General features: G+C 37.2%; 1 protein-coding gene across 2 annotated transcripts in view; it reads left to right on the forward strand.

The window, feature by feature from the left end:
• Positions 1-9734: 9734 nt before the first annotated feature.
• Positions 9735-19900, forward strand: part of kcnn2 (potassium calcium-activated channel subfamily N member 2) — a 33539-nt gene continuing 23373 nt past the window's right edge. For both annotated transcript variants that reach the window (XM_028026504.1, XM_028026505.1), the window contains exons 1-2: positions 9735-10728; positions 11113-11208. In XM_028026504.1, coding sequence (XP_027882305.1) covers positions 9934-10728; positions 11113-11208 — 891 coding nt within the window. In that variant the 5' untranslated portion in view covers positions 9735-9933. The remainder of the gene's footprint in view (positions 10729-11112; positions 11209-19900) is intronic.

Genomic DNA, 19900 nt, shown 5'->3' on the forward strand with positions numbered 1-19900 from the left:
TTGTTACTTATCTTGCTATGCATGCTGTAAGTTACTTGGGTTTTATGTGAGGAAATAAAGTGGTTTTTGTGGAGTCTTATTTTGGTCTTCTGCTGAGCCATTGAAACAATAGAGTCACGTATGGTGGAGAATTTGTGATGCTGTGGGCCTCTTTCTTTTTTAAAGGTTTTCTGAGAGCGCGCACCACCGTGAACTTTTCAATATATCTTCTATCCTCACTAAATATGCTCTGACCTTTAGGGATGTCAAAGGAGAGTCCCACTGATAAAAGCTGCTGGTCGTGTTAAAAAAAGGTAGTAAATTGTTTTTAATTGTTTTTTTGTTTGTTTGTTGTTTTTTATACTTTAAGTTTGCTTGGATATAAAAATACAGAATTTATATTCATTTCAAATGCAAAAAAACTACAAGTAAAAACATAAATCTTTTTAAAAGAGAAACAAACAATACACTTAATAATATTACAAATAGTCCTATTCCTTTAATCAGGAATAGTTAGGGCAAAAGAGAGATTTTTTTTTCTTGTTCTTTTTCTGCTTTGCAATATGAAAACAAAATATGGGTTTAAAGTTGTAAAAAGTAAAAATAGAATGTAACCACTATAATTTAATATGGCCGGATTATCTAAGTACAAACTTTGACTTGCTCCTTCTTAAGCATGCAAAAAAGAGGAATGCTAATATTATAAATGGTTTAGATAAATAATAAAGCAGTCTTTGGGGGGCTGTCTGTACTTGTAAGATTTTAGAGCCAAAGAACCAAATGATTTATACATTAACAACCAGACGTTTTTATTTGTCCTTGACTGTTGCACTGAACTCAATTCTCTGCATATTATTTCTGGCTCCAGAAGACTGGAGACAAATCTCCAAATCAATAGTGCAAAGCACTGAGTGATGTCACATTTCTTCTCTTTATCTTTAAAAGACAGCTTGTCTTGTCAATCCCTCAGCTTAATTAAAGTAGAAGGTAAATCACAAGACCACAAGCTGTTTGAAACTCTACAAATGCTACTCTAGGAGCTTTTATTTGTTCCTCATTACACAAGACACAGAAAGGCTGCAGAATATTTTTTCTGCTTGCAAATAATTTGATGCTAAACATGTACATGTGCAACCAACTGATTAATCCAGAATAAAACCCCTGCTTATATTTTCTTAATTACCATTCGATGTTTCACTTTGTGTTCATGCAAAGAATGCATGAAAAACATTTGCATGATGTAACAGCCCGCTACATTTCGCTGTGACTGGTTATTAAAGTCTTAGTCAAGCACACCAAATATACCATGCATATTTTACTTTTTCTATCCGTTGCACTGAGTTTAATCAGAAACAGATAAGCAGCTGCATAGGATTCTGTGCACAAATACCTGAGCATGGACTGTTTCATGTGGGCTGACGTTGGGGTCTTTAGAGAAAGGCTTGGCAGCAGAAGCAGACACTCAAGGAGTCAAGCCAAATTTGTAAGGTCCTTCCAAGCAGACAGAGAGTCACACAATGCTTGATCACGATGAATAATGAATGACTCATGGGTTCACTTTACAAGGACCTGTTCATGTCCACACAAACATGCTGTGTCTTCTCCTTGGTCTAAAGTGAAGGGGACCTGTGGGGCGTATAACTTCTTGTTATTATTATTGGTATTTCCTCACATTAAAATCAAACACAAACATTGTCTCATGACCACAACAAACACCTCAGCTCTCAGACTGCAAGACGTATGGATTTGAACATGTTATTTTGTCTCAAGCCTACCAGTAAAACAGAACCACATGAACTTTATAAACCCACCAACACAACAAAGTATTTCAAAAAACAGGAAAAAAAAAAAAAACATTGTCCTGAAAATGCCAGTTACTGTAGATCAGTCCTTATTGCAAGTGACAGCAGACTGACTGGCACAGCAGGAAAACAAAACAAACTTATGTAAAGAATTTTCCAGGAATTGATGCTGCCTATGTTCAGATATTTCTAAAATCCTCTTGTGAGGTAGTCAATAAATCTTCTCTTTTTTTGTGTTGTCAAAATTCAAAACACAATCAGAAAGCCCGCTTCTCGTTTTGCATTCGCAAGGAGCATCATTCAGCCATAAAACACTCTTGTTAGTGAAGTAAAAAACCAACAGATCAATTTGGCTGCAAGTGCATGCAAACTAGTATCTCATTCTCAAACAGAAAATAAATTTAAAAAAATAAAAACTTTCAACCAGATCAGCTCAGCATTAATTTATCATCCCACTTTCTGGAAAAAACTGGAAAACAGAGGGTCAAATCTTGCTTGGCGTGCCATCATGTCCTTGAGTGTGGCACTTAGAGTTAGATTGCCTCTAAATCTTTTGCTCAACGTAAATAGCTCTTCTGCTCAATGTGGCATGCCTGAAAGCTCTGTTGACTCAGGTATCAGGGACACTAGAGGAGGAACAGCAAAAACAGGTGCAGACTGCTGCAGAAGGGTGAGCTTTTCACACAGGTCAGGTATCCTGTCTCCATATGACCTGCAGCTGAATAAGTCATGTTCGAGTAACTCTAGGAACAACTGGGGCAAAGACATGCACAGGAAAACAGTCCAAATGGTGTAATTAATTGAAAGTTTTCATGTTTGAACAGTTGGGTTTTTTTTACTTTTATAAACCTTTTTGCTTGTTGCTACTCTAATCGCGTTATTGTCTCCTTCTCAACAGAGTTCTTAATTATTTAATTCTTAATCTGTTCCTGTAATTCAAATCTTAGCATGTGCTAATAGTTTGCTAAGTTCACATTTAGCAAACTATTGCTAGGTATATAATTGTACATTTTTAGGTTGCATGTATAATACAAGTTATTGCTTTGCATATTTTTATGCAACTTTATGAAAAGAACAGGAGCAAAAGCTTTGTTTGTAAAACTTTCAAACCGTCAAACAACATTCTGACAAATTTCAAATAAACATAATTCACACATTTCAAACACGACCTAATGTGAAAGAAAGCAAAATGGATTTTTTTATTTTCTACATAAACTTTAGGAGGAATAAATAATTTATACACAAACAACAAAGATTTTTTTGCACAATCCAAAATATTTAATATTGTTAAATCTTATTGCTGTTTTCTTTCCAGAATTTGCTCAAATAAATCTCTGAATTAGATGCTTTGCAGCACTTAATCTGAGTCATGCTGGCCGTGTCATACTCAGTGCACAGATACATGAACCGAATTTTGACCTCAAGGCACAGCTGCCGCTTGCAGAATAAATAACATTTACTGCGACACTCTATACAAGCATTGAGTATTACTTCCAGTTACTGAGTATTCTTAGGTTTGCAGTTCACTGTATTTTGTTAGTGAGACTTTTCTGTGATTTATTCAGCATCAAGAGTCTGAAACGGCTGGCAGTGCAGTCAAGTTCTGTAGAGTCTTGCTGATTACCTGCTTATACGACTCAAGTGTGTTGAATTAGAGACGCATTTAAAAAATTGAAGGAAAGCCAACCCTTGTGGATTGAAGTTTCAGAAATCTGCCTTAGTGTCTCAGCTGCTCTATAAGTCATAACACATAACTGTTAGCTCCCTAATCTGTGGTGCATTCTTCTGCGACATATTTGATAGCACCTTCAAATAACATTGATGCACATGCATATTATAGGTTTGAATCAGCTTCTTAATCTGTCAAAAATCTTCTTAAAATATCTTTTCTACATCTGCCCCATAATTCTGTTACTAATTTAAAGATGTGTGAGGATTTATTTGATCCATCAATAATAATTATACTGAATCAATAACTATAATAAACAAAATAACAAACTGGGAAAAGTGTGCAGTCAGGAATAAAAACCGAACATAAATCAATGATTGTGCATCTAAATTGGAGTACAGGGCATTTTCACAAATTCTGCTTTTTATATTTTTATATAAAATGTCCTGTACAAGAATACAGTGATCTGAACAATTACTGCAAATTCCACTACAGGTTACATTTTATATTTATTAATGACATTCATGAAAGTCAGTGACTAATCTTGCCCCGCTTTATGGAGTCAGTCCATTGTCGAAGAGAGAACCACAGTCAGGACTGAAAATGTTTCGTCACTGAATCAGAACAACTCTGCATAAATTTGCAGTTACCTTTTCCTCATAGTGCGCCTTAGACAAATGAGGCAAGTGAGCTGTTCTCCTTAGCATAACAGAGCGAATGAAAGCCCAAGCACTGCAACTTTCCTCCTAATTTCTCCTAATTCCTCCTCTTGTCTGTCTGTTACCCAAGGACCAATAAAAAATGTGATGATGATTATCTATAATTTCACAGCTGAATAAATATTTCATTCAGTGGGATATGACCATTTAGACTTTGTGCCATTAATCCCACCAGAGGCCTGTAGATGATGAAGACGAAGCTCTAAGGGTTGTGAATACAGCCCAAAAAATCATTGGCTGCCCTCTTCTCTCACTGGAGGACCTGCACAGCGACCGCTGTCTAAGAAAAGCACAACACATCACAAAGGACACTTCTCACCCCGGACATTCTCTGTTGCCTTCAGGCAGAAGATACAGAGCAACCAGAACAAGAACCAACCGTCTCAGAGACAGTTTCTACCCGACAGCAATAACAAAACTAAATGCAATCAAAAACAACCATTAATCATCATAAATGATGTATGTGAGAATGTGGCTGTTCTTATTTTTCTTTTTTTTTGCCAGTTGTTTGTTGATTCTTGCGTTGTGTGTGAATTGTGAGACAGTTATTTTTTGTTTTTGGGCATGCACACCGACTGATGGCACCCTTTGAATTTCGTTGTCCTTGTGACAATGACAATAAAGATTTATCTTATCTTATCTTATCTGAAGTGATTTAAAGCCTCTGTGCATTAAAATAAAACAGGCATCAGGGGTCAGGGATCTTTTAGCAAGCATCTTCCAGGTGTGGGAGTGCCTCAAATGTGCTGCAGTAGATGGATTAAAACACCCGGATATCTATTGAGGTCAAGAGTCTTGATGTTCTTGTTCCAAATGGACTTGCACCGTCACCCAAAGGAAATCACTTCTGAATTACTCTTTCTGTTGACTAAGCAGTCTGCTCCTTTTTGCTGCTTCATCAACACCTTTAGCCTGTGTGTCAATATGATCAAAATAGAGTTTGTGGTTTGGATCATACAAGATAATAGCTGCATTTGGAAAGAATCAAAAATGTTGCCGACTTTTTAATGTATTTGCATTCGCAGAAATAATTAATGTGGTTAGAGAGAGCTGCACCAGTCAAACCTAACATAATTTTTCTGGATATGCCAACCATTTCTGAGGAATAAAAGATAATCTACTCTAGATTTAAATGATGAAATGGAAAAGGTCATGAAAAGATGACAAGTTGATCATTTTTCCAATTTCGGGTCACTTATGTAGTATAAAGAAAACATCAAAACTGACTTTACACAGACATTTAACTGCTTTTACCACGGCTCTTCAAACTTAGCTAGAGCGTACACTTTCCTGCAAAATCTTCAAAAAACATTTACATTTTTATGACCTCAAATCCATGTGTTTAATACATAAAAATGTTTCAAATAATGACTGTTTAGCTTTAAATATTTGTTGATGGGTTAAACCTTCACTGACAAAAATAAACTCTGTATTCAATGAGTACTGTTAAAACTTATCTCTCTCATCTCTTTAGAAAAAAAACCCCTATAAAATCAATTTTTCCAATTTTCCAAAGTCAATTCCTGATTGGCTGATTCAGCCCTTGAGACAGAACCTGAGTTAGCTGATATCGGACTCTGTCAGGAGACACAGAAGAGGACCTGAACCAGCAAGAATTATTGCCTGACAAACTCAATAAGAGGACGGATCACAGTGTCAGTCTCTATTATGATAAATGCTTTTGTTTGCATCATGCACCTTCCTGCACTCATCTAATTTTTGTCTGACGTTCCCGTGAGATTTTTGATTCGATTTTCCTCCACACCTGGAATGTGTTCAGCATCCCTCAGTGACTTTCTTTAAGCAGATTGCCTGGTTGCAAATTTAATATCAGGAGCAAACAAACACTTAAAAGAACCAGGAGAGACCAGCACTGCTTGCCATTTCAGACGGAGCAGAAAACTCAACTCTCAAGCCTCAAGCTTCTTTCTTTAAGCTCCCGAGAGACAAGTGAGCGTTAATTTTGAATTTTTAATAAATTTAGATTACAGTTTGAATCTACGTTTTCTTTTATACAGAAAGAAACATTTTCCCCTGTAGCGGTATTATTTGTGTATTTTCTTTTTACTTCTGATAAGTCAATATTGGAGTTTTAGTTTTTTAACACAAAATACTTGAAGCAAATGGAATTATTTAAAATTGATGACAAACTAAGTTCAGAAGTGAAATTATTCATTTTACAAATTTTTGGAACAGATTTGACATTGATTTATTTATTATGCACATTAGCAACATAGTTTTACCCATTTTATCAATAATCAAATATATTTTCTGCTTACTTAAAGATTAATTAACAAAGAAACAGAATAATGTATCATTCAAAATATCTTTCAAACGCCAGTGATCCATTACCTGAATAAATACCATATTCATATTTTCAGTTTTGATTGATTGCTGTGGTGCATTTCTCATTAAAGAAATGTAATTCTCAAAACCGCTTAACACTTTTTCAATATTTTACTTTCGCATATCAACGCATACAAGCAAAGTATTTATTGTCCGTCATGCATGTCAAGATTATCAAAACACCTTGAACTTCTTGTGCGAATCACTGCGACCAAAAGTGTCATGCTGATTAACCAAAAACATTGAAATACATTTTTCTCTGATTTTAGTTGATGTACTGAAGTGATTTTTCACCACCTTGCATTGCACTCAGGTTAAATGTTGAGAGGAAATGTTTGAGCTGTTTAGAAGATCAAACAGTCTTTTTAAACTGTTAAAGCCTCTACTGACAGGAATTTAAAACATGGCTCAAATCAGTGTAGAAAAACAGCAAGGAAAGAAAAAAACTTAACCAAAAGAAAAGAATAGGGGGGTTTATCATTAGAGGGGAAATATTTGTAGTTTTAGTTTTCATTTTCTATTTGTATATCCTTTTCTTTGTGTTACACACAAAGTATTATTATGCTGGAATTCATTGTTCATTGAAAATTCACCAGTACAAGCAATAAATTATGGCTCTTGAACAAATCTCCCACAGTCAGTGGTGTGATTTTAATTGTTAGAAAGTACAAATGTTACATCGATTAAACATCTAAACCCTTAGAATATTTTTTTGTACAGCGTTTTGTGGAATGATTTATTCGTTTTTCTGTCATTTCCACCACTAGAGGGAGAAATAACGACCCTCACAGAACTGATAGAAGGAAAACTGCACTAAAAGATAGATAGATAGATAGATAGATAGATAGATAGATAGATAGATAGATAGATAGATAGATAGATAGATAGATAGATAGATAGATAGATAGATAGATAGATAGATAGATAGATAGATAGATAGATAGATAGATAGATAGATAGATAGATAGATAGATAGATAGATAGATAATGAAGTCTGTTGTCTGTTTCATTCATTTTCACTCCACATAGAAAAAAGAGGCGAGCTTCAGCTTAAGGAAGGTGGGGGGTGTCACGTGGTGTTCGTCTCCAGCCAATCAGGATTAAGTGCGCATTGCGATCCTGTGCAGAGAGGTTGTTTTATTGAGAGGCTGCTTGCGATCAATGAGCGAGTGGAGCTGTCCGCCGTGCTGAAAGTTACTTCTGTGATTGGCTGTTTCTTGGCTCCGCTGACAGCTCCCACTTTCCTCTTTCCGAATGTAACAAATGACGGCGTGCTTGTATTTTCACACTCTTTTTTTTCTGCAGGTGTATAGTCATTATTTTTGTTTCCACAAATGACTGTTAGTGAATGATTGGACTACATCTGAAACAATAAAAACCCTGTTAAAGAAAAAAAAAAAAACTGAAGCCCCTTGAAATGCAGAAAACATTTCTCCAGCATAGAGGCTCTGATACCTAATTTGTTGCTGCTGTAAATTCAAGAGGCGTGGATGATTTGAGTTCGGGCTCCTTTTTTTTATGCCTCACCAGCTCCTCAATCGCGGGTAGTTGGCTGTAATTCCTTGGGGGGATATAACTCTCCTGCTCCATAATAACACAGCCACCAGTGGTCCCATCAGTCCCTGGCTGCACACACAAACCCTGGTCATATCCGTACGGGCCGACGCTGTCACAGCGCCTAGTGAGCAGAATGAAATCATAGCTTTAAGGTACAAGAGATACGTGCAATGAAACGATTTCTAGTATTTCATATTTTTCACGTTTTTTCCACCATCTTCAGTGTGTTTTATTGAGACTCTATGTAATAGATAAACACTTTGGTGTGCATAATTGTGGTGTTTTAGCAAAAGGAGCCACTGTCGTCTGCAAATGCAAATATTTTATTCCATCTGTGTGGATGGAATAAATGTCTGTCTGTCTCTCTTTGCAAAATAGCTCAAATTCAGCTGGATTGGATGGAGAATCTATGTGAACATGAACTCCTCTCCACGTATGATCAACTGTATTTAAATCTCGATTTCATCTGGGCCATTCCAGCCCACTTTGATGCAAAACACTCCTTGTCTTCAAGGACTGCTCCGTATTTGGTTCTCAGCAGCTCCTCTGACCCTGCTGAGGAAGAGGATTCCCACAGCATGATGCTGACACCACCAAATGTGCACCCTTCATGAAACATTACTCTTTAAAACCACATTTTACTGCAGATGCGGCAGCAAATCATTTGAGTTTTGTTCCTACAGCCTTTACATGCAGAAACTTTCATTATTTTCTTTGTTTATTTTTGTTTTTTGCTTCTTTTTTTTTACAGAATAGCGAGGCAGCCAGATACAACATCTTCTTTAGCCAGGACAGGACACACAACAGCAATATAGGATTGGACTAACAAACTTGTTAACTTGTTTAATGACCTCAGAGTAAACTGGGGCTAATTACTGCATCACAGTGCACATAGTTTTCCTTTTTTTGTAAAAGATGTTCAAAACATGTATCTTTTTTTTCTGCAGCAACTTCTTGACTTAAATCTTAATTAAATACAGATATGTATGTAAGTGCTTTAGAAGACATGAAAATGTTAATTGGATATGAGTAATTTGGTTTCTGTATTCAATGTGTTTCCAGTATTTAAAGCAGAATTGCCCAAGTTCAGTCCTATCCAAGTCCAGAGCTGCTATCCTGCAACTCTCAGATGCATCCTCTCTCCAGCTGAATCAAATTAATGTCTTGTCACCTGACTTCTGCAGAGTTGAACGACTACTGATGAATTTCAGCCTTTTAGTTCAGGTGTGTTGGCGAAGGGATGCATCTAAGCGTTGCAGGACAATAGCTCTCCAGGACTGGGGAAGCCCTGATTTAAAGCAAATAAATCATAAATGTACAGAGGACTTAAAGGAACGCTTAGCTTATGTGTGGCTATGAAGAGATATTTGGGTGGAAGAATATTTAATACGGAGAAAATAACGACGACTACTACTACTACTACTACTACTACTAATAATAATAATAATAATAATAATAATAATAATAATAATAATAATAATAATAATAAATATTTTTATGTATTAAAATAAATGCAATAGTATATTTAAAAATAATTTGGATAAAACTGAATAAGCCGAAAATTTTAACCCTTTTCGTGGCGCAATTGTCTTGTAAAATCGATCTGCACTTATAGTTTGTACTGATATCGATAATATTAGACAGAACCTCACGTTCCAACCTTCTTCGTGACGTCGAAACAGTTGTTTTGGTTCCCCCCCTTGCTCCCCCTCTGCCCAATCGGAGGTCCATCTCTCACTTCCTAGCGGAGCCGAAATGGATCTGCTCTTGCAGCGGCTCCGTCCTCCTGTGAGGAGGACCATAACGCCCTTTGTCGGGGGCTCTGTGGCGCCTGACCGCTGCTGTGATCGGCAGCACTGACATGGAAACCCCCTTCCAGCTGCACAACGACTTCTTCCCAGAGCAGCAGCAGCAGCTCCAACACTGTAAGTACCAGCACTATTACTGCGGACCCGAGCAGCAGCAGCGCGTCGGCAGGCAGCACGACCAATGCTGCACCTGCAATAGCTGCACCACCTGTGATGCGAGAAAAAGCCTCGTCTTTCGCGGGACATCGCCGACCACTGTGGGAACTTTGAGGACACCTTCCGAGACGTCTTCGAAGCAGGGCTGCCAGCACAGCACCGCCTGCGACTTCACACCTTCGAGTCATGGTAGTTCAACTAGACATCATCATCCTCACCACCAACATCATCAGCAGCAGCAGCAGCAGCTGTATCGGCAGCGGGGCAGCCAGGGGAGCAGCCACAAAGACAGCAACTCCTACAATGAAATAGCCATGAGCAGCTGCAGATACAACGGCGGCGTCATGCGGCCGCTGAGCAACTTGAGCTCGTCCCGCAGAAACATACACGAGTTCGATTCCGAGTCCCAGCCTCTGCAGCCCATCTCCGCCGCAGATGCGTCGGACAATCTAGTATCCAAGCCGGAGAACAATTCCGCCACGCTGATGCCTTACGCATCGGGGGACGGAGGGGCAGGCTGCGGCCACAAATCGGGGAAAAAGAAGAACCAGAACATTGGGGAGAAGCTGGGACACCGGCGGGCCTTGTTTGAGAAAAGGAAGCGTCTCAGTGACTATGCTTTAATCTTTGGGATGTTTGGGATCGTTGTTATGGTTATAGAGACTGAACTCTCATGGGGAGCCTATGGCAAGGTGCGTACTTACTCAAACTTTATGTCCCGCTTGGGCGATTTAGTCACTGCTCTGCTCTGTCACTGTGGATGCAACTCGTATATTTTAAACAACTTCTTCCAAAAGTGTGGAAGAAAAGTCTGCGTAGTGCAGCGTCCCAACACATACAGGCCGAACCCTAATGATTATGATTAAAAAAAGAAAACTGCAAAGTCCTGGTTAGTTGCAATGGTGTAAAAAGCACTTACTATATAAGTAAGTAAGTGCTTACTTACTTATATAGTAAGTAAGTAACTATATAATTGTATATATTAAATATATACAATTCAATATATACATTGAATTGTGCATGTATTGTCATCATGTTTAGTCTTGTTTGGCTTTAGTGTTTTCACTCTTTTGCAGGAATCCCTGTATTCATTAGCTCTAAAATGCCTGATAAGCCTTTCTACAATCATTCTCCTGGGGCTGATTATCATTTACCATGCAAGAGAGATACAGGTAATGTCCTAAGTCTTTTTGTTCATTCTCCTGTATACCTTTTTATTTTTATTTATTAATTTTGTTGTTGTTGTTGTTTTAGCAAAGAGATCAACCTCTGGACACTGTGTATGATACTGAGATGAGGTTTATGATCTCTGTTGTCCTGTTGCACTTTTAGGTGTAATTCCAGTTGTGGTTTTTGATATGGGTGATAGCGGTGACAGAGTAATTTTTTTTCCCACTCAAAACATGTTTTTTATTGCTTGTTTTCATATAAGTTGGGAGATGGGAAGAAAGATTGTGACATTCACACCATCAATGCTAATACAATACAGATCAGAAATGCCATATTCTGACAACACAGTTACCGTCCTCAGAGTGTCATATACAGTAAATCCTGTCCACACTTTGGTCTAGATTTTGGCTGCAATATTTCCTTCTCTCAGCTTGCCAGCACACCTTTGAATCTCAGAAGAAAACGTAAAACAACAATAAAATCTCTTAGCATTTACATGTTAATGCAAGTAGCGGTGCTCGAAGAGGAGACACATAATTTTCTCGTCTTTGAATGCGGTGATGTTGTTTGGTCTTTAGCTTTCACTGGGTTCACCTTTAGCCTTCAGCTTCTTTGGTAAGATGAAAGTGTTTTTATATGGAACCAAAGACTGTTAAGGATCTATGGTATCCTACAAAATGTTAGAGCTAAATTTTGAACTTTTTCAGAGATTGATTTGTATACGAAATGACACTAAATAGAAAAGATTTAAGGAAATTACACTCATTTTTATGTTATTTGGCAAAGACAATTAACACCAAATGGTGTTTATGTTATGCCTTTTGTATTTTTGTACCTTTTTTGCTTTAATTGCTACTAAATTATAAGATTAAACACCAATAATTTGTTGAGTTATTATATGTGGTTGGTCTTTGCAACTTCATTTATTCATAATTGCTGTTGTCACAGACTTTTCTTAGAATATCATGATTGAGTTTTGAGGGCATGTTGCTAAACCCTTAACAGGAAGTGAGCCTCCACTGTATTTATTCTCTGTGTAAGAAAATATGACCAGTGGTTCACAAATTTTGCTGAAGTTACCTGGTTTATAGCTTCAGATGTATATATTTTTAGACTTTTTAAGACACGTGTCATTTTTAATTCAAAATGTCAAATGCTTAGACTGCTTGGCTTAAACTGGAATTTCCTTGAAATTTTTTCAACATTGTTAAAATCTTGCTTCATCTTTTCTGGTGTGCAGGATGTAAGGTTACATCCATAATATTGATGTTGAATGATAATTACTAAAGAAAACAACATATTAGACCACTAATTCACAAGGTGAAGTAATAATTAATGTCCTTCCCTTAATAACTCATAATTACAGGTGCTAAAACTACCACTGCGATATAATTACTAAATCTTATAGTCACATTTGCTGCAACATGAACATGATCTAAACATGACTGGAGTTTAAGCTCTCAGCAAACATTTGTGGTCTGAGGCTGCAGAAAGTGCAGATGTTGCAGATGTTGGGGAGTCTCTGGTTCGCCAACTGTATCTTAAGACCAGAAGTACATATAACACTGGTCAACTGATCCAAAGAAGTCTTTGACATGTGAAAAACGAGGTGTTAACCAAACGACCGACTTGTTGTACCTGAACATGTCCAATATTGTCTGATGACTGTAGGAATTTTGACAAAAACTTCTTATTGCATGAAATTCTGCTCTCTTATCTCAGGTTTTAGTTTTATTTACAATGCTTACAATCTGAAAATTTTAGAAGATTTTAATCAACCTAACTACAAATATATTTTCCTCAAACATCTAGCAGCAAATAACTTGTTCAGCAGCAAAATAAATACTAACAAAATTGTTCCTATGAAGCAGAAATCAGTACTACTAAAGTTTTAATTTGCTCTGATTAGTTGTTTAATTAAAACATTGTTTTTAAATATAATTAATTGTGGGGGTTTTTTTTCAAATTTTAATCAAGATTCTCAAACTGTAATAAAGCAAATTCTTTCCCAAAAAATCAAGTGTTAGTTTTAGAGATTCAATGTTTTTGCGTTAATATTTCCAACTTTTTTGACGTTTTGAAACAGATCAAGTTTCAAGACGTTCATGAAAATTAGATGATTGAATTTTTAATTTTGCCTAACACTGGTGAAAGTTTTTCTTTTTATATATAAATGGTAAACGGCTTCTACTTGAATTGCACTTTTTTTTAAAATCAAATCCAAGATCTCATAAGTACATTACACCAAGATCTGTCGTTCATACAGCAGCTACAGTGGAGCCACTGGGGCAGACTGACAGAAGCCAGACTGCCACCACCAACATGCAAATCGGGTGAAGTGTCTTCCCAAAGAACGGATATGGACGGATTAGGGATTTGAACCAGCAACCTACTGGTTACAAATCTCTTGATCCTCCTCAACCTCTGCCCCAGTATAAAATGTAAAAAGAAAAAAAAATCCTCACATGATGAGACAGTACTGAGATGCTCCAACATAAGTCTTTTCCAACATTGCCTTAGAACAGTGCTGTGCTCTGTCTTCCTGACTTCATTGAGTTCATGCCTATAATTAATTGCGTTATTTTCTGCAGAGCGAATGCGTGCTGCCTGAAAGGTTTCATATATCTGAAGCATACTTTTTTTTTATTATTAAATTAAATCAAAAAGAAAACTTCACTTGAAAGGGAATGCGACGTAAGCAGTTCCGCAAACAGCGTCATATTTAATCAGTTAATGCTTCGTCTTATGCATGAACAAAACTGTATATTGTGAAATGCCACGAAAGGTAAACGCTGATCCTGCTGGTTTCTGTCCGGTTTACGCTTCCCTGCAATATTTATAGATGCCTCGCACGTTTCTCTCTTTTGCTTGGATGAAAAAGGTTAGCTTTCTTCCTTTCTTTTGATCTAAAGTCACATTATCAGTTGAATGCATCAGCCTCGTTGGTAAATTTAGTACTCGCAAATCCCACAGGAGGCTCAATCATCGCGTTGTGGCACTGCTTTCAGCTGTGAATCTTTCTTCATAAAGTATGACAGCAAAGCACCGACATCACTTCCACATTTTGTCTCACTAACTAAGAGTTCCATTTTCCCTGCAGGCAGGTCCAAGTAGATTAAAATTATAAGGTAAATTTGTCTTGTGTAGAACTTTACAATTTATTTTTACTTATTTTAGCCTCTGCACATTTAACTTAGATGTGGTGTGAGTTACTACATCCAGAAATATATTAAGACTTGAGAAAATATCGTGATAATTTTGCTTTTGAACCTCAGATTTAAGAGGGATATTATTGTTTTTGGCCCTCCAGTCAACATGTGGTTTTGTTGGATCCTGAGAAGTCCTTTGAGGGATTTATTGGAAAGGTGCTAGTAGGGCATATCTTGTAAAACCAAAGCAAAATCTGTGACCATATTTTCAACACAATATAAAGCTTGTTCCCAGTGCAGGCTGGACTACAGGGCTCTCTCTTTTCTCTGATCCTTTCTGTAATTTTCATAGTCAGGCTCTCAAGGCATAGTTTAGTCTGACATGGAAACATCTCTAATTTTTTTGTTTTCAGAAGATGTGGTTCTGCTGGCATCTTCTGGCCATGATTATTGTGGAGTGCTGCAAAAGCTTTTACGCAAGTCAAGTAAAGAAATGGTTCTCAACTTAAACTTAAAAAGGATTACTACCATCCAGGTTGCCCGGTCAGTCTTTTTCAAGCAGAACGTATCTTTGTGACTTGTCACAATCATTTCTGAAAGAACAGAATATAATCGGTTGAAATTAGCGTCCTCTTTTGGTAGGGTGTTAATCTTCATCAGTTTGTGTTTAAGCTGCTGCTTCTCCTCTGCATCAAACGGAGCCAGCCAATGTGGTTCAGGCATCTGATCAGGCAGCCTGCTAATGACTCTTTTTGGAGGATTTCCATTCAAATCCCATTTAAAGGTGACAATGGGAAAGACCCAGAACTCGCTAAAGGGACTTTAGATACTTTATGGCTTCAGAATCTCAGGAGGTTCCTAGAATAAAATGAAAAGTGTTGCAGGAAAGAAGGACGTCTGGGTTTCCCTCCTAGACACGTTACCTCTGCAACTGATTCTCAGAACAGCAGAAAACAATGAATGGATCAATGAAACCTATAGCAATTATGCTATTATTATTCCACCTACAGTTGAAACTTGATATTTTCTTGCACTATATAAAGGAAACTAACATTTTTACTGTCTGGCTTTTCTGTTTAAGGTCAGTTAGGATTACCAACATTATTTTCAATTGCTAAATGGAGGAATAATAAAAGTCAGGTCAAGTTTATTTATGCAGCACATTTCAGCAACAAGGCAGCTCAAATAGCTTCACACCATAAAAACATTGTATAGTCACCAATTATGAAACAGCAATACAGCTTATACGCATTAAAATTATTATGCATTCAAACGTTTTGATGAACAACCAGATGATGATAAATCAAATTAAACTGGATATTTTTAAAGACATGTTTTGTGATTTGATGAAACTAATTTTCAGTCTGTTTCCATAATGAGAATCAAATCTGGAGAAAAAAGAGGAATTCCTCCACTTGCGAAGAACAGTGTTGTGGCTTCATGTTGTCTGGTTGATTTGCTGCATGAGAGATTGATAGATGTCATCATGAAGAAAGACCATTAAGTGTAATTACTGAAGCATCAACTCCTTGGGCACAAGTGTGTCCTCCAAATGGATAATGACCCTATGCACATCACCAGATTAGTCGCAAAGCGCCTTAAGTACAGCAAGGTCAATGTTTTGGAGTGGCGGTCACAAAACCCTGATCTCTATTTCACAGAATATTCATAGACAGAGCCGTAGAACCGTCTGTGAGCAAGATGACCTACAAACCATCTTATTTGCTCCAGTTCTGTCAGGAGGAAACTACTGTGAGAAGTTTCCTGAAGAAAATCTCTAATTCAGCATAGAAATAATGCCAGAAAGGGAGAAAGAAAAGTTTAAATTGTTTTTTAATACAGCAAATGTAAATATCAGGATTCAGCTGTGCGTCGAATCATGAATCCTTTTTTATAAAAAGACATTTGATTACCTATATGTAATATTTCAGTTTTTATCTCAGGAACAAAAATGACACCGAAGCCCTCCTTTCCCCCCTGCTATCTCAGGAACACTGAAATGCTCATTTTAGCTGCAGAACAAGCTCCTTTTGAGCTGCATTTATTGTCAGCCGATGCATATTTACCCCACAGGAAGGCTGTTCATACCTCTTTGATCCGAGCTCCTCCGACAGTCACATCAAAAACCAAAGCATGTTTCACACCAGATAGCTCTCCCTTCACAAAGAGGGTGGTTTTTCATGTACTGACCTAAAAAAGAAGAACGTTGCCACAATTGTTTGCCACAGAGTCAAGCTCAGGTTTCACCACAAATTCTCAATAACTGCACTCTGGAGATGAACCAGGGAACATTATCATGTTTTGCTCACACTTCTTGACTCAGGGTCTTGTAAATGTAAAAGATGATGGGAAGTTCTGTCTCGCAATTCATCAAACCCCACTGGGATGTAACCATCATCCAGTTCCTTTTGCTGTTTAGATCCAGCTCACCGTGTTTGCGCTGCAACTTCCACCACACCAGCTGCTCCTTTCCTTCCTTGCCTCAGGCTGTTTTGTGGCGGTTCTGCTACTCTGTCAATACCCGTTTCCTGCAGACTAACATATGTGCTGGCACACACACTCACATAAGGATGCGTGTACATGGATTACTTAATTCCAAATTAGTCTTGATCACAACACATATGTATACAACCTTGTTGGGGTGTGTGTGGGGGTGGGCGCGCGTGTGTGTATCTGTTTTCTTTTCATGTCCTTTAGCCTCCAGTTTCACAGGAAGGGACATGTGGCAAAATCTCTGTTTAAAAATGTTGAATAAAAACCTAAACTTGTAGCTTTTATGTAGTTTTACGGTAGATTTAGTCATACAGACCTAAAGTAAGAGTTTTGTTCCAGATTTTGAGTAAATGAAGGAGCTTTTAAGTGATTTGACATCAATGTCTGGTTGGAAAACTCAAATGTTTTGACCTGCTAGCTGGTGATTGTATATAAAGTTGAAGAATTTAGAAGTAGTCTTGTTTCATTCTCTTAAATCCACTTTCTTAACATCACCAATAAACAGGGCAACAGATTGATACTGCCACCATTATTCTCAAAAGTTACAGATCTGAAAGTCTCACATTGTCACTTCTAAGTATTATTCCTGTCAAATAGTTATTTTCCCTTGTTTGACAGTGTTACATATACGTATATGCTGAAGTCAGCATCGGCCCAATCCCCGACACTCTAAAACTGGCTTCTCTAGGCAATGATACTGGTTTTCTAGAAGGTTCCAGACTTGAGTATTTGAGGTTCCTGGTTTGTTTCAGGATGTCCTCACAAATTCTCCTTTAATCTGGGGACAGTTTGTGTCAGATGGTTGAAACTTGGATCCAAAGCACATGTCCAAATGGATAAAGCTGGATAACATTAATGCCCTGACCCTTTACTCTATGAAACATTTTTAGACTCTGCTTAAAATCTCAGTCTGTGCTAGGAAACCAACCAATCTGTATTTAACTCTCCTAATTCTGCCAAGAGGAGTTGTCCAAAATTAGCCCAAAACTATGAAAAAACCTCTTTAAAAGCACACATTTCTTTGAGGTACAATTTGCTAAAAGACATTTATCCCATCGTGAGTAGGGAAGAAGGTATATATATCAATCTGTATGTATAATTTTTACCCTGTGAGAATTATTGAAATTCAACCATATTTTAACTTTTACATCAGGTTCTTTTCAGAAATCACTTTCTATGCAAATTGTTAGTTATATAATCAGCTCACTCTGGGGAAACATGGTTCAAATAAATCTTTTAAACTTTTTAAATTATTAGCATTCATGCCCATGATGAGTGTATGTAAACTGCAACTGGAGAAGAGTTTTAAGGGGGAAAAAAAGATGCAAATCAGATCATTTGATTAATGTTAGATAATAGCGGCTGAGAGGCTTGAAAGTCTGTAAGGAAAGCGAAGGAAAACCATCTGTGCACAGTTAGCTATCAGATCACAACCACCGCCATCCCTCAACATTAAAAATCTATCACTGGTCTCAAACAGAGATAGGCAAGTACATGTACAAGTAGGTGGGTTTTTTTTTTCCCCCGAAAAGTTTACAAAGATCATATATGTGCATTTTATAACAGGTTTTATAAGATGTAGAGTAGATCTGGTCAGTTGGTCTGGAAAGAAATATTCACTCTTCATCTCAAAGACTGCATGGAAACTAATATTCCAAAACAGCCCCATTAAATTTAAGGAGCCCACACTAAACTAAATTGGAAAGTGTACGGAGAAATGTCATTTTAACTTTAGTGCAAGCCTCCAATTCCAGATAGGAGCCACACATCAACCCTTCGCTTTAATGTGATGTTTCCTTTTTTGACCCTTACTTCACTTCTTGCCACAAAAGTGCCAACATGTTTGCAGTGTTGCAAAATAGATTTCTGCCTCTAAAGAGCACTTTTTCCCCCTGCTCCTGCAGTGGAATAGATTATGCATGCACATCCATGTGTAGTCACAGATGCCTGTCAGATGTAGAGGCATAAGTCAGGATGATGAAATGTTTCCTCTCACTATTTTCAGAAATCTCAAAACTGATTTCCTTGTCAAGCTCTGGAAAAGGTTTTAAAGCACAAACACTTTCCCCCTTGGCATAGCTGAAAACTCCCAAGGTTGGGTCAGACAAGATGGAGACTGAATGCAGTTGTTGCTATAATTGTTTTATGGAAACATCTGCTTTACTTTTGCAGATATCTGGTGATCTACCGAAACAGCTACTTTACAACAACAACTCAATATATTGCTGGCCAAATGTATTGTCACCTTTGGATAAAGATGTGTAAAAATCATGAAAATATATTCATCTTTTATCATAGCTGCATAATTTCGCTCTCTTGATTTTAGAAAACTTCAACCTTTAGTTTGGATCCATCTATTTAGTGAGTACAAATCCCATTTAAAAAAAAATAAGATCAATATTATCACTATTGCTTAAAATATATGCAACTAAAATTTCAAATCTATGATTTGTAGTCCAGGTCTTTGTTGCCCTGTGGTATTAATAATATGTAACTCAGTACAATTTTATTCACAGACCGAAATGGTGGGATGGTGGAAAGGGAAATACTCCAATTCTGGGGCCATTAAACCCTGAAATCAGATTCTATTTAAATGCTAAATATGAGTTTAGTAGTAAAACAAAATATTTAATAAATGTAGAATTTGCTAAATAATACCAGTCAGCAACAAAAACATTCAAGTGGTTCTGATGTGAAAGAAACAATTAATATGGGGAAAAAGCCTTAACAGCAGCTGTTAACTATGGTAGAGGACGTATGATGCTGTGGGCCTTTTATAACTGTAAGATGAGAGAGGATTTTAATTAAAAATCTTTTGGACTCGACCATCAAGTAGGAAGTGGGTCATCAGTGGCTTTTTAACAAGATGTTACTCGACTCGACAGCGTTGCAGGCAAAATGTGTTTATTCTTTGTACAGAATAAACACCTATTATATACCTGTAATTATTGTACGGGGCCCAATAATTATGTCATTTGCCTTGTAGCTCTTCATTTGAGACTTTTGCCCTGTCTGTTTATTAATGTTGAATTATGAACACTGACATTAACTA

This window comes from Xiphophorus couchianus, chromosome 8 (genome assembly GCF_001444195.1).
Source record: "Xiphophorus couchianus chromosome 8, X_couchianus-1.0, whole genome shotgun sequence".
Taxonomy (NCBI): domain Eukaryota; kingdom Metazoa; phylum Chordata; class Actinopteri; order Cyprinodontiformes; family Poeciliidae; genus Xiphophorus; species Xiphophorus couchianus.